Raw genomic sequence first — 16,316 nt, forward strand, 5'->3', positions numbered from 1 at the left:
CAAGACCTTTTGGTGTAAAAAAATATACCAATAAATGTAATAAAAAGAATTGATTAATAGCATTTTCAAATAAGAATTATATAAATGTTACTAATGCAGTAACACGGGGCGTCGACCGGGCCTAAAAACTAGTTATGTGATAATTTTTTTGTCTTTTCTAACCCGATCTTATTTTTTTTCTAGTCTGATCTGATGTAAAACTTAATAATAAACAAAGTAAAAAATTAATTCAATCCTAAAGCTACAATAGATCGAAAGACCCCCTCGTTGAAGGTTGTATCAAACAACGATTTGAAAGAAAGTATTCATCATTGTCAAATCTCATCCACAACGATTGTGTTTTGCTGGATTAGGATTTCGCTTAATCCAATTAGTTGTTTTGTATTTATTAGTTTTGATTTCTATTGTAAATATCGTATGACTATTAATGAACTAATTTTACCTTAAAAAATAATAAACAAAGTAAAAATAAAGTGAAGAGGACATTTGCGACTGACTGGTTCATTCCGATGTGGTTTGGTTCAAATCATTTTCCAGTAATGTAATGGCTCTACTAGTAATGTAATCGCTCGTGATATAGATAAAAAGTTGTACTTTGAAGATCTAGTCCTGAATGCAAGAAGGGATAACGGATTACATGTCAAGTTACATTTTCCAAGTCAAAATTGTAACAAAGATCAAATTACATAGCTACATTTTGTTATCACAATTTCCATTACTTAAAGAGACGGTCATTTTTAGTACCAATATCATGGTATTAACATGTGTCCGTTTTCATACGAATTAGCAATAGCATTGCTAAGACATTGAATGGACAAGGAGAAGGACATGCAAAAAAATCTAATAAGTTTTCCTCTACACATAGAAGTATAAAAGTTGACATGTTGTTAGCTAGACTTGACATGCACTTCAATAAGGTCATCGTCTTCCATCTCAAGGGTCTGAGGCGTTGACGCTGGATTGATTTTGTCACCGTCGAAAGTAAATACTAGGTCTTGTACATCAATATTTTGCTTTCGTGCATACTTTATGAACAGCTGCTCAAATCTGTCATCCTGTAACAAAGGAAAAGACTATTCAACTACAAACAAAAGCCTAGGATATCATAATTCATAAAGATGACTCAACTTGTATTTAGAAACTTAGTCTACGTTCATGATTGATACTCCTACAAATAAAACAAAGAACATGAATTTGTAACTTCAGCTATAAATCCAGCAGAGAGACAGAGAAATCCCAGGCCAATATAAAATATAAAGAAATACAAAAACAAATTTCCTCCCTTTTTATTGTTTCTGGCAATTAGCGATCAACAAGAGATTGATCCATCAATTAATTGCCGGTCTTTTTCTTAAATCTGAATGGTTCATTTTCAAAGTTCAAACTATTCTACATTGCCTTTGATATGTTCATCTCAGAAATTAAACAGAAGAAATAACATATGAGCTGTTCACTAATGATTGGAATAAATTCTAGTCCAGAACTCCGGACCCATGCCACTTCCCTCTCAAGTTTCAACCCCAACAGAAATAACCCACTGCTCGAGGAAGTTTCCTTGGATGTTTTACGCTCTCAGCCAACAACCACAAACAATTGTTCACAAAGTTATTGTGTAAAATAAGCCACCTCTTTGAGCAGCTGGTGCAGGCAAGTACCACAGCCCCCCCGCACAAGTAAGTGTAACCACTGATCCTATACTATTTATTGAGCAGCAGAGCCGGTATATGAATGGTTTGCAGCTACAGTAGCTCTAACATAACATCATTAACACTCATCAGGCAACACTATATCCAGGCCGCATATAAGGGCGAAAGTTATAGATTACTAAGAAATTCCTATCAAACCACTTAATTATTGCATCTTCTATATAGACAAACTTGTGATTACTAAAAAGTGAAAGCAAAATTTTAGACAACATCAGATCTATGTGCGTCTTCAATGAAGCTAAAACACTATAATTGGCAGTTTCAAATTTACAAAGGACTAAATTTAATGCAATACTAAATCAAATTAAACGTGTACCATAGTGAGGCGGTAAGTTGCCTTTAAATCAAAGGTCTAAATGAAAATCCCTCTTAGCAATACTGGGATATATTATTAGTCTCCTTGTAATTGTACGAATGAGGCAGCACATTCTAATTCTCAGTAGTCAGTACCCAGTTAGATAGGAGTCTTATTACCAGTATGATATGATATGTTAAGTAATGACCAACATAAGAAAATTCTGCTTCAAGAAAGTGCCCACCTTATTTTCTTCAATTACAATCTAGGCGACCCAACATATTACGAGAACTGAGGGAACAGACTAACTGTGGGAGTCCAATACTCCAATGACAAAGAACCAAAGATAATAGAACATACCGCAAATATACGATATTGCTTGGTTCCGGCCTTGTCTTGAATCGATATGACTATCTTGGTTCGATCTGCTGCAGGGTTTAATACTGTCTCAGTAGTTTCCTGTGCAGAAAATGATTTCTTTCCAACTTCTTCTGCAGCTCGTAGTGCTTGTTGAGTTGACTTAACAAATGACTCCAGTTCCAGCTCGTGTAACCTGCAGAGGTGATAGATATCAAAGGAAGACCAAATTACCTTGTCTAAAGAAAACAGAAAGATGGAAATTCTATCTGAACCAACCCTTTCACCCTCCCAAATAGTAAGAAATGCAGAAAAAATAAAAGTCTGCCAGAGAACACTGCTTCATGGGGAGTGTTGAACGTAATTCGATGATCAGAGCTCAAAGTATCTTGCTTCCAGATATTCTCTTCCAACCAAAAACATATGGATCTTAGCAATTGTCACCTTAAGTTTGCCCCATACCATAAATGGGCATAAGGGACCACATCTCTACTCTCACAAAGACTAATGTTGGTCCCACCAATTTTCTCACGTCAACTCAACCCAACCCAACCAAAACTTACAAAAGAAATATTTCTCCTATGGGGCAACCTTTAAGGGACGGGGGAAGTATATAATTATTCAGAGACATAAAAGAGGATGAGGCGGCTATACATAAAGTAATACAGTGCACGTCTATAAAGCTAAAGCTGGGAGTAGATAAATCACTTGAGATAGAAGCCTTTTATAAATATATGTGCTAAACTGCACCATAAACACGCACTCCATAAACCAATAGATGATCTTTTTATTTCAGTCAAGCATGAAGATTCGGTTTTCCTTGATAGACAACTAAATATGCAGGGTTCAGCAGCAACACATCAAAGTTTGAGTTAATCTACAACAGAGTCGGTGCCACTATGTTGTGATAGTGAACCACAAAAAGACTCAATATCCAAAATTCACCGCCTACAATTTCTATATAAAATAAAGGGATGACCAAGTCGCCTACATGTTTCACATTCTTAACTTGCCACTAGCCCACCAAACTACACAGATTATTCAATAACAAGCTCATTAATACCACTCATCAATAACTAAAGACACAATTGATGTAGGGTTCTGTGCCTACACATGAACTTTTGTTCAGTTTCAATATGCAACGCAGCATGAATATGCGGCCACTGATAGACTACGGGATACAAGTAAAAGGTCAATGAACTTCAAATCATAAGAATTTGGTAGTCCTATAACTCCTATTCGTAGATGAGTATCCAAGATCTAAAGCTTTTGCAAATGCGAATCATCTAAGGACTTTAAGATAGTAAGCCTGTGGAGAAAGATGATTATTCTGCTATAGTAATAGAAAGGTTAATGGAGAGAAGATAGAAAGGTTAATGGAGAGAAGATACAGAAATAGGAAACACGTATATCAAAAAACTTGAGTTCACCTCATGACCTCCTTTGTAATACCCGATAATACGATATAACATTAAAATAAAGATAAATAGAGCATGCACTGAGAGGATATACAAACTACACAAAGAAAGATAGGGTGAAATATAAGAACTGTTATAATAAGAAAAATAGAGATTCACTGATAAAAGAGATTATCACATCCATTTTAAGAACTATCTATCCTAGTGAGTACATCCAACTATCTCAGAATTCTGAAGCATCCTGGGCACCTCACACAAAATAAAAACCAGGGAGCCCTTCACCTAGAGGTTGAAGGGCCCAGCAGCTCAACCATTGAGCCAAATATGGAAAACTGAATTGCCGTTAGGCAGTTAGGCTGTCGTCCAGTAATCTGTTGCCAAAGGAAGAATTCAGTTAACACCCTTCCTGTCAGAAGCACTAGGTCCCATGAAAGGCCCATCTCCATGAAAAATCATAAAATTAATAAATTTAAACGTTTAACAAACTAGTTCTCCGGTTTAATTAAACAACAACCTCAACAATAAGTTGTCTAATATGACATCTACACATCACAGCATCGTATTACCCAACAATCTGCTAATCACTTGTGGTACTAAAAGTACAAAATATGTAATACGGTGTACAAAACAGAGATAACAGAAAGAATCAGATTTGTGTTTATGTACATAAATACATCGAAATTGTTGCTCATATCTCCTGCAACAAACCTGTGCACCTTGAAGCCCAAGATATGATCATGCATATCAAAAGCTAATTGAAAGACCTGTAGAAGGCCTGCGACCAAGTACCAAGAGGAATCCCCTGGAGATGCTTAGAAGCAAAGGGGTGTCTGCAGAATATTAATTTAATAAAGGCATATACAACACTAAGCAGGGATATGGAGCTAAGATAGAGCTTCTTCACTTAAGTTATTGACGAGATTTAAAAAATACTAGGTAATAATTCATATGAAAGGCCTTGAGTTATTCGACTTGCTGATCACATAGTTTTTTACTCTCGGATTCATTTGGCTAATGGGTCAGATCGGATATAAAACTTAACGGATCGGATTGGGTCGCATTGTTTATGCACGGATTCATATCAGATTGGGTTCTAAAAGGGTCGGATTGTAGTCAGGTTAGGTTGGATCAGATCGGATTAGAACAAGACGGATTGTTAACTGATTTAGCCGAGCTATAACGGGTTCGGGTTCATATTGGGTCAGACTAAATGACTAATATCGGGTGAGATTCATATCGGATCGGATTAATCGGGTAGCGAGGGTTTCAAACTTTCAATAACAAGTTAGAGGCTTAGAGATTTTAAAAGAAGCCTTAGAATTGGCAACCCGGTACATAGTAGTTATTACCTATTACAAAGGGAAAAATGTCGAAAAGGTCATTAAAAAAAAGGAAGAAGAACAAAAGAGCCATATGGTTTCTCCTTCACAAAACATAGTTTTTATTTGTTTCAGTGCATCACTGCATCATAAATGCAAGGGAGGGCCCAGCATAAGCCAATCATGGATATTACTCTCAGACTTGTCTCCACCCATTTGACAAAATGCATCAGTCAATTATTGAGCAGAAATTAACTATTTATGTTAGGTTTTACTTTGCACAGAGAAGTACAGACAATTGGAGTATACTAGCACAAGCGTCCTAACCATACAGGCCAAACCATTTAGGAGATAAAGTAAAGAGAAGAGTAACAGCTGTATCAAGAAAACATTAATTATCAAGGCAATTATGCACAATGAAGTTATAACTTTGTCCGAACAAAGTAGAACTGTAACCCCAGAGCTTATAATCCTGAAAAATATATATGAATGCATAAACAGCGATCCAACTCCTACCCTGGCTTAGACGGAACAGACTACAGGCTAGTGATTAAAGTGATACAAAAGATCTTGAAGAAACTTATCCCAGAAAAAATACAGTCTGAATTGGACGCCTGGTAAAAATATTCTCTTTAAATAATCTGCAGTGTAGTTATTCATTACCTACATGTCTGATTGTCTGAACCGGTCATAACAATTATTTGTGTAAATCATCAAATGCACTGTGGAAGAGTATAATGATAAATGAAGGATTTCAAGCGAGAAGCTCTGAAAGCATCTGTAAGTGACTGATCTACTAGCAGGGAGGGGAATTGAGTGTTTCAGCATAATCCAGATAAGAGGCTCAGATGACTAACTATTTGATAGCAGGGTTACTTGCTAGGCATGTTCATTCAGTATTTCAGTAGTCTAATTAATACTTACTCCGTATTATGATAAGATGATCTAAGAAACACCCACATTGTTTATTACAGAATCAAGTGCCTAAAATAATCTTAAGTTATACTCATTCAGAACAACATGTGGCTCACATTTTTAACTGCCTTCTCCGTTTTATAATAAATAAATGTAACCTTGGGACTTTTTTTGACGGGAACCTTGACACTTGTAGAACAGAAATTTGCTAATTTAAAATCATTCCTACAGGAAAAATTCAACAGTTTATGTTATATGTAAACACATATGCAACTCTTTTGAATAAAGTACCAGGAAAAAATTATTGAGCAATAGATATTGGTTAAGAATTATTATTTTCATACCATCAAGATTCAAATTATACTATTCACCGTGCTCGCCTGTAAAATTATGTTCTTTCATTTTTCTAAGTTATTCCCTTTGATCAGTACAATATCTAGCAACATAAAGGTAATCATTAAATCCAACATCCCTGCGCTTACAAATTTCTCCTGGACTACTAATATGTTTACTAAATTTATCCGACACAAGGAAATTCAGAGCCTACTTTAATTACGTGTCTTTAAAAATTACTACGAAATCCTTGAAAGATCACATTAAAAAACCACTTTTACTAATTTTTTATTCTAGTGAGTTACATATGTTTGCCTAAATGTGAGTATGTGTCTACATAGACATACGTAGGGAACAAATAACTCAATTACTAGTCATAAGCATCAATGGCTGCACACTCAAAATCAATAATCCTTTTCTCTTCAACTTCAAATTACTCAGAAATTCAGTTTTGAACAGTGAAATTTAGGTTTAATCAGAAAATGTCAGTATATGCATATAACAACAACAACAACAAAAAAACTTGTAAATCAGCAAAGAAAACCGTTTTCATCATTAAAAATGAGTTCTAAAGTTTATAATCAGTAAAAACAATTCCAGTCAAAAAATTTCATAAGGAACAATTTAATTCAGCACAAAAAATTTCTCTATAGTACAACTCAAGTGATGAGAAAAGGCCTATTTGGAGAGCGCGTTTTGCAAGTTTAGCTAACAAGAATAAGTAATGCCACGATCAGACCAAAGGTCAGCTAATTCACCACCTAAACACACAAAATTCAAGCCTACTCTAGAGTTCTCTCCTCTATCCATTATACAGTGAGTTGGTAAATAACCTCCAGAAAAGGAGTATATACTTCAAGAGGCAGAGTCCTTTCCGAACTCTACTCATTATCAATTTGACAATTCCTCAACTCTCAAGGTACCACCACTGGAACTTCAAATGTATGCCACAGAAATGACAATAACTCAACCACAAGGCATTACTTTCCAGAACAAATTAAATTGTTTGGTGTTTATCGACAACAATCATGTTGTTGTCTGAGACTCTAAGCATCACTTATTACATCCATTTTTTTTCGTACCAACTCTTCAACAACTGGAATCTTGAATACCTAACTTTGTTAAGATAATCCATTTGCAGATACATGAAGAAACTATGCGTTGCTATTGCAACAGAGTACCAGACAATTAGCCTTTCCGTCAGCAGTGTTTGCAAAAAACAACCAATAATTTGAGGTAACCAGAAATACCCAAGCCATCATCAATAACAAGACCAATCTAGCACGTTTATGTGGCTCTAAACGTTCACCAAATGGCTGGCTTTGTCACTTTAGGAGGCCGTTAACAAAATTGTGGCAAATCTTGAAAATTCTTTTACTTTTGGAGTAGTTTACAACACGTGTTTGTAAAATTGCAAGGGATATCATCTCAACGGAACTCTAATGGCTGTGAAATATTTCCTGCCCTCGTAAACATTCATCACCATCTCACATTACATTTATCAACAAACAGATTCCATGTTTGGCTTTTACGGCCACAACAGTTGGAATTCGTATTTTTCTATTAAAATCCTACAAAACACAACTTTCTTACTTTTACGGTCTTACCACAAGTTATAACATACAGAATTGACTAAGCTAAAAACTCATCAAAAATAAATATATAGCTACAAGTAGGGAGTAACAGTCTAGTTGATTTTGAAACAAATATTGCACTATTTAAGGGTATGAAGGTCACATGCTCATGCTCATGCTCATGCTCGATTATAGGGGATTTATCAGATATCAATCGTTGTTTCTAATTCAAACCACTCATGTGCAAACCGAAAGCATATACTTGTGCAAAACAAATTAGAACACTCGTAACCCAACTTCTCATTGCATAAACCAAGGAGTCCAACAAAAACATGTTCTTACATTTCTAATCAGAATTAGCTCATTCCTCAGATACATTTCGAACTGGTAAATCCAAGAGCGACAGATCCCACAAGAAAGCATTTGGTGACGACAATTTGGAGACCCTAAAGATGTGAAGTAAAAAATTCTGCTACCGAAGCATTCCCCACATTTAGTGGTGTTTTGTTGGACGTGGGGAGTTACATTTCCAACTAAAATTGCAATTCTCAAGGAAAATTTTATGTTGGCTGCAGTCCAATCACCTAGATGGAATTAGGTCAGCAAGTAAGAAACTTTCCCCATTTTTTCCTTTGTTTATGACTTCATGTCAACCAAACCACTCAAGTTGAGGAAACATGTACAAGCTACATACATTTGGTTCATCAAGTATATGTTAAGTGATGCTTAGATAAGTCTCCTCATCAAGTACGGTAGACATGTAAAATATACTGCTTTACCCCAAGATATACACAGTTTTCATTAAGGTCTTTTAAATTGCGTTGATTTCATTCTACTCCACATAAAATATGAAGAAACAACGGAATTTCATTGTACAATTATGATTAAGTCCATTAGCACAACTACAACCTAGGTACCTTGGTTTCTGAGATACTGATTAATGTATTAATGAAGACAACACATGTCATTTGGAGCCGATCAAGGACTCGATATCAAGTACTCAACGTCAAACAATTAACCAAATAAAGCAATAGAACACGTGTTCAAAAAATATCGATAACTACTGTAATCAACCTTTGAAAAAAGAAAATAAGCATGAACAAGACAAATTGAACTGGAAAAAGAAACAGCAATCATACTTCAATTGTTTAATAGTGGGATCCTCACGGGGCTTTGAAGATGCTACATACTTCGGAGGCGGTGGCAACCAATTCTCCTTTTCCTCATCTTCTCCCTCGCAATCAATTACTTGAATTGATTTCCCGTTAACAGTATTGCTCTCTTCCTTATTTTTCTACAATCCCCACCAAAAATATAAATAAAAAATAAAAATAACTCCAACTAAAATTGAACCTTCAAAAAAATCTAAAGCGTCAGGGAAGAAATAGAAGAAAATACCCCAGTTTTGGAAACTTTCTGCCGCTTCGGCGAAACCCGAGGGGAAGAATCGGAATCATCTGTACAACAACAACAACAACAACAACGTTAAAATTACAGAAATTCGAGAAGGAGAGAAAAAAATTATGGAATGAGGGTTGAGAAACCTTCAAGGTCGACGAAAAAACAGGGTTGAACTCGGCTATAATCGAACAAAGGTTCAAGTTCTTCATCTGAATCCCCCTTTTATTTGAATTAATCAATCAGAAAATTGAAATCAAATTGAAATTAAATTAAGAATGAAAGGGTAAATTGCGATTGGGATTGTAAAATACTCACCATTATTGATTTGGAAACTTCTTACTTTCTGGATCTGTGGTTTTGGAATTCCAGTTTAGCAGGAGTATCACTATGAGTATGAGTCCCGCCGAAACTTTCGAAAACACGACTATTTGCTTCTCTCTCCCTTCAATCAAATACTGAGTAACTCTGCTTTTAATTTAAAATTTTGTTTGAATTTTCGAAAACGTTGTGGATGGGGATGTGGACAGTGGACGTGGACGTGGACGTGGATGTGAGAAACTTATCTATTAATAGCAGGCAAGTTGGAAAAATTTATCCATTAATAACAGGCAAGTTGGAAAGTCACGTTGTCTCTTTTATGAAATTCCAAGATTTGATTAATTTTTTTTTAAAATAAAAATTAGTATGTAGTCCGGGCATCGCCTTGGGTTTTGATTTTTATTCGGATTTTTTGTTTAATTATGTGTACGCAGAGATGGTGTCATTATCAAATTACGGTGGTGACATAAGATTAGTGGCCGATCAACAACCTCCACGATCTGAAACCCCACATCCAAAAATCTAAACAAAGTCGGATCCTTCTCTTCAAAGTAATAACTGTACATTTATAAATTAAGTAATCATTCCTTTTTTTGCATTCACTTTTATTCAATGTATTGTTTATTGTAAAAAGAATATATATGCTTATATGGAAAGATATTACATAAGTTGTAGTCGGTTAAGATGGTAAGAAGTGTAACTTTTAACGAAGAGGTCTTGTGTTCGAGCCTTGTTAGGTGTTTTTTGGTTGTAATGACATGTCATGATGCTGTATACGTTCTTCAAAATGCCTTTTAATATATTAGTGTAGATAATTTCGATTCATTTAACATTTCGCCGACCAAATCTCTATCCTCTAATTTCAGATTTAGGAATGGAAAATGCCTTCAATCACTCACAACTTCTACTCTCTCTTTCTCCTATCTTATGTTCCATGCTAGTGTTATATGCATGTGATGTGTGCGAAATTATTAAAAAAATTTAACATTGTGTTATTACAATTAATCGCAACAAATATTAGGCACTAAAAAATCGTAATCCCAATAACAAAATTTATGTTTTTATTTTGTGCATGAACACGGAAGAAGAATATACTTACATGTATCAGCGCGAGTTGTAAGAAAAACAGTGGAGGAGCTTTAGCGATGAACTCATTTATGTGATTTGCTTTGGTTTCTTAGAATTGTAAAGACTCGTACGTAGTAATATGTTTACAATAAATTGTTGAATGGAGTAATTTTGGCAAATGTAATCAATATGTATTATTTTTTGACTGTTTTTGACATGTTTTATTGATTTGGTGAAGGAAGAGAGAGATTACAGGGTGTTTTCCATTACTTTTTACTTTCTTTCCCGATTTTAGGTTTGGTGAAGAAATTACTTAATTAATTGTTGACCTTTTTCTATTACCCTAATCATAACGCTAATTCCAAATAATCAGATATCATGATTTGTTATTGCAATTAATCTTTCCCAGTTTGTTATTGCAATTAATTAGGGGGCGTTTGGTTGGGGGTTTTCAGGAAAGGGAATGGGAATGGACTGATATCATTCCCTTTGTTATTGTTTGGTTGGCATGTTTCACCATTCCCTTTACCCAATTTCATTTTTGGGTAACCCCAAAAACCTTCTACACTGATTCCCCACCCCCCTAGACTTTTCCATTCCCATTCCCCCAACACTTCTAAAAAAACATTTACCACCTTATAACACCCAAAGTCACCTGAACCACCACCCCATGACCCCACCACACCCCACAAAACCACCCCCACCACCCGACACCACCACCCTAAACCCACCAGCACTACCCGAAAACACCCCCTTACCCACCCGAAACCACCCCATGACCCCACCACCACCCCGCGAAACCACCCCTTGACCCACCCCCACCACCCGAAACCACTACATGACTCGAAACCACCACCCCTTACCCACCCCCCACCACCCGAAACTACCCCCTGATCCACTCCCACCACCCGAAACCACCCCATGACCCGAAACCACCCCCCACCACCACCACCCCAAATTCCACCCCAACCCTAAAAAATTGAAGAAAAAACAAGATTTAGAATGAAATTACCTTTTTTTTATGCAATTTATGTCTTGAAATGGTCAAATTCGGCTATGGAATCTTCAGATCTGAGGATTTCATAGTCGAATTAGAACATTTAAACATCAAATTCATCCATAAAATTGTGAGAAAATAAGATTAGAGGGAGGGGGTGCATGGTGGCGGAGGGTGCTGAGCAAGAGAAGGTGGTTGGGTGGGCTGCGGAGGGAGGGTGCGCGGCGGAGGGAGGGTGAGCGGCGGAGGGAGGGAGGGAGCAAGGGAGGGTGGGCGGAGTAGGGAGGGAGCAAGGGAGCAAGGGAGGGAGAAGATGAATGGAAAATGAAAAATACATCCCAAACAACATTTTAAATCAAAGGGTTTCATTCCCATTCCCCTTTTATCCCATTCTTGATTTCATTCCGTTTACCCTGTGTGAACCAAATGCCCCCTTAGCTTTCTCGGTTTGTTATTGCAATCAGTTTTTTAAATAAAAAATAGTCTGCTTTTTAATTGAATTAAATTGTGAAACTTCGAAGGGTATTTAAGTCTATTCCATAGGGGACACAAAAAGTACAATTACCAAATTCACCTCATGATTTCCCTTATAGAATAGAGATTCAGTAGTTGAAGCAACTCACAAATTTTACTCCTCGTCCTTCCTTCAACACATTCAACAATTGAAACCAAAAGTTAGACTATTAAAATTCAGTAGTTGAAGCAACTCACAAATCAGTTCCTACGGCATGAATTTTTTTCATCTTCTACATCAAATTCAATCAAATTGATATGATGTTCAATTGAGCAATTAATTTCCATCAATCTCATTGTTATTTTAAGTCGTATATGGGTGGGTTTTGTTGTTAAGGAAAATCAGCTAAATTCCTTCTCTTTTTATGAAATTAAACGTGCTTTTAATAAAAAAATTATCCAATTTTGTCTTAGTGATGAGAAGTTTGTTGTTGATCTCAATGATAGGATATGGATACCTGGCATATATAAAAGTTATCTAAAGAAAATTTCAAATCTCTACCTACTTCGGTCCTTCTGTCGGTGTCCATAACTGTAATACCCCGTATTTTTAAGTAATTATTAATATATTTAATTATATTTATAAAGCGTTTTAATATTTTTCTAAATTAGAGTCGCATTTCAATATTTAAATAAATGTATTTTATTAATTAAAAATATTTATTATTTTTAATTAGAAAGAAAATTATTTTATTTTAGTTGGGGAATTTAATTGGGTTTTGAAAAGCAAAATGATTTTAATTATTCTAGCCCAATCCAATTTCTATTATGAGCCCAAACAAATAAAGCAAGCCAAATCCTTTTAATTAAGCCAATCATTAAGGTTTCCTAATCCTAGCTCATCTTGGAAACGAAAGCTATAGATACCTCTCCTATGTTTCATTAATCTCCAACATTCATTAATTTCACAAACCCTCACAAAGTCTCCCTATTAATTCCTTACTTTTTAAAACTATTTTCTTCAATAATAAAAGGAATTACCGCCACCATGAAAATGGTTAAGGCTATTATCAGAATTTTGTAACGGAACTTAACTACTACTACTACTACTAATCATGCTTTACAAAATCTTATAGTTCAAACAACTTGGAACCATTAAAGGTCCACCAAAACGTTAATTCAAATCCTGAAAACCTTTAAATACTTAAAATCCATAATTGAAATCAATAATTAAAAGAAATACTTTAAAAGCGTTCGAAGCATAAATAGATCACCTCACACTCAAACCCGAATGAAATGATAATGGAATGCTTCTTCACTTAACACTTGGGAGAACTGCTCACCATAATTACAAATGTAGAGTATGGATCATCACAAGATCATTAAGGCAAACGCCATGACCAAGACAATTAAGAAATCACGAATCAGCAAAGTTGAGTACATATATGAAATATAAATGCAAATAAACATGCTTCACTTGATAACTGTAATGATCACTAACAACTATTACTAGACATTCCAACATGCAATGCATAACTGAATGAATAACAATACTCTTGACTTTTACTCTTGAATTTTACTCTTGACTACTACTTGATAACTTTTTTCCTTCTTGATGGAATATTAAATTCCGAATAATTGGTATAAGCAATGAACCGGGTTTCTTACTACTATGTCCACAAAAGGGACGACCATCACTGGAGCTACCCATTAGAACAACTATTTCATAATTCTGTGACGGAATTCCAGCGCATTAAAAATATAATTATGGAACAAGGTCTTGTACCACGACGAAAGTCAAAGGGCTACACCATATGAACCTTCTCCATATGTTCACTCAAGGTATACGATCCAAGAGCTTTTAGTGCTTATCCATTAATTAAATGCTTCTTTTATTACTACTACTACTACTAGTACTACTCGACAGTCACCTACTAAGTATCTAAGTGTAACACCCTAATAATTCCTTGCTTTTTATAAAACATTTTCCAACTTAAAACAAAATAATTACCAAGATATTACTGTAACACCCTAATAATTCCTTGCTTTTCATAAAACATTTTCCCACTTAAAACAAAGGAATTACCAAGATATTACCGCCACCGTGATAACGGCTAAGGCTATTTACCAGAATTACGCAGCGGAAATAACTAACTTTCAAAACATATTAATAGTTAATGGTCAATTAAAACCTTGGAACCACTAATGCCCAAAACAAAAGTATTAAATCATTTAAAATCCATTAACTATAGTTCAAATAAATTAAGTAATCGTCATGACTAGAAATTAAATAGAGTTTATAAAATACGGAAGAAAATTAAACTCTCAAACACGATTCCCAAGATAACTTCTCCCGCAAGTTATCTCTACAAACCTGCCTTATCAAAATCTACTCCCCAACAACGCAAATGCAATGATGGATCATCATAGGGTCATTAAGGCAAAGGCCTTGACCAAAAGACATGAAGCACGAAGTCAGCAAAAGCTGAGTATGAACAAGCTAGAATAACATTCTATCCTAACATGCTTCACTCAACGAATTAATAATCCACATGTAAAAGCCAATTAATAAAAAGGTAAACATGGAGACAAGACTTGACACTTGACACGACTCTTGACTCACAGTTTTGTTAGGTTATGATACATATGATATTACATAAATCATGCGGAAACAACCATTAACCCAGGAATACATATTATTTACACATAATCATATAGCATAATTTAGATGCATACTCTTTGTTGCGTGCCCTCCCTAGCTGCGCCCGAACCGAGCAAGAACAAGTCTTTAGGACTCCAAGTGTCGTCCCTCCGTAGATAGTCCACAGCACGTCCGGATCCGCCTTAAGATTGACCAACTAGAATCGCCCTTAAGGTACTAGAATTTTCGGCACTTTTGAGCAAGATGTGTGACTGAATTTTTCTCTCAAAAACTCACTTTGAATACTTTTAAAACTCGTTATAAATTGTGAACCAAGGCCACATATTTATAGGGGTATGGAAAGAGAATTGGAATCCTATTAGGATACGAATTAATTAAACTTAGAATCCTACAAGAACTCTAATTAATTAATTTATCAAATAGAATTAGGAATTTAATCATTAACCGAACTCTGCACGTTTTAGGAATCGTGCATGAACACAAACTCACACACACACACACGGCAGCCACGATGGGCCGCCCATGCGCGTGCGTGCGAGCAGCAGCCCACGCAGCGAGGCCCACGCAGCCGCGGCCTTGGCGCGCGCTGGGCCTGCCTTGCGGTAGGCCTGGGCGCTGCCTTGGCTGGGCTTGTGGCGCGCGTTTGGCTTGCTGGGCGATGGCCTGGCTTCGAGCTGGGCCCTCGTCCGGCAGGCCTCGTCCGATGCTCATTCGTACGATACGCTTCCGATTAAATTTCCGATTCCGGAATTCATTTCCGATACGAACAATATTTAACATTTCCGATTCCGGAATTAATTTCCGTTTCGAACAAATATTTAATATTTCCGTTTCCGGAATTATTTTCCGATTCCGGCAATATTTCCGATTCTGACAATATTTCCGTTTCCGGCAATATTTCCGATTCTGGCAATATTTCCATTTCCGATAATATTTTCCGATACGTACCATGTTTCCGTTTCCGGCAACATCTACAACTTGGATAATATTTATATTTCCGATACGATCCATATTTCCGTTTCCGGCAATATCATCGTTTCCGGAGTATTCATTTCTTGCCTGTGACGATCTCAGCTCCCACTGAAACCAAGATCCGTCGATTCCGAATATCCATAGATGGAGTATTTAATGCCATTAAATACTTGATCCGTTTACGTACTATTTGTGTGACCCTACGGGTTCAGTCAAGAGTAAGCTGTGGATTAATATCATTAATTCCACTTGAACTGAAGCGGCCTCTAGCTAGGCATTCAGCTCACTTGATCTCACTGAATTATTAACTTGTTAATTAATACTGAACCGCATTTATTAGACTTATCATAGAATGCATACTTGGACCAAGGGCATTATTTCCTTCAGTCTCCCACTTGTCCTTAGGGACAAGTGTGCATTTCCTAATTCCTTTGTCGCTCGATGCTTGCTCTTGAACATAAGGTAAGAGTTGTCATCCTTATTATGTCCAGAGGTGTTCCTCGGTTTCAGAGTTCTACTGATCAAATA

General features: G+C 36.0%; 1 protein-coding gene across 1 annotated transcript; it reads right to left on the reverse strand.

The window, feature by feature from the left end:
• Positions 1–626: 626 nt before the first annotated feature.
• On the reverse strand, positions 627–9,824 carry LOC110784851 (uncharacterized). The gene is made up of 6 exons (XM_021989295.2): positions 9,634–9,824; positions 9,462–9,537; positions 9,316–9,374; positions 9,057–9,211; positions 2,362–2,554; positions 627–1,055 (listed from the first exon to the last, which is right to left on the reverse strand). The coding sequence occupies exons 1-6, from the start codon at positions 9,634–9,636 to the stop codon at positions 888–890; spliced, it is 654 nt and encodes a 217-aa protein (XP_021844987.1). The 5' UTR covers positions 9,637–9,824; the 3' UTR covers positions 627–887.
• Positions 9,825–16,316: the final 6,492 nt, after the last annotated feature.

The sequence above is a fragment of the Spinacia oleracea genome, chromosome 3, assembly GCF_020520425.1.
Source record: "Spinacia oleracea cultivar Varoflay chromosome 3, BTI_SOV_V1, whole genome shotgun sequence".
Classification (NCBI taxonomy): Eukaryota; Viridiplantae; Streptophyta; class Magnoliopsida; order Caryophyllales; family Amaranthaceae; genus Spinacia; species Spinacia oleracea.

Bases quoted from the DNA above. Each gene is read 5' to 3' on its own strand.
- LOC110784851 (XM_021989295.2), bottom strand. The intron at 9,212-9,315 runs GTATTTTCTTCT...TGGGGATTGTAG, and splicing joins AGAAAGTTTCCAAAACTGGG to AAAAATAAGGAAGAGAGCAA. The intron at 1,056-2,361 runs GTATGTTCTATT...CCTTTGTTACAG, and splicing joins AGCAATATCGTATATTTGCG to GATGACAGATTTGAGCAGCT.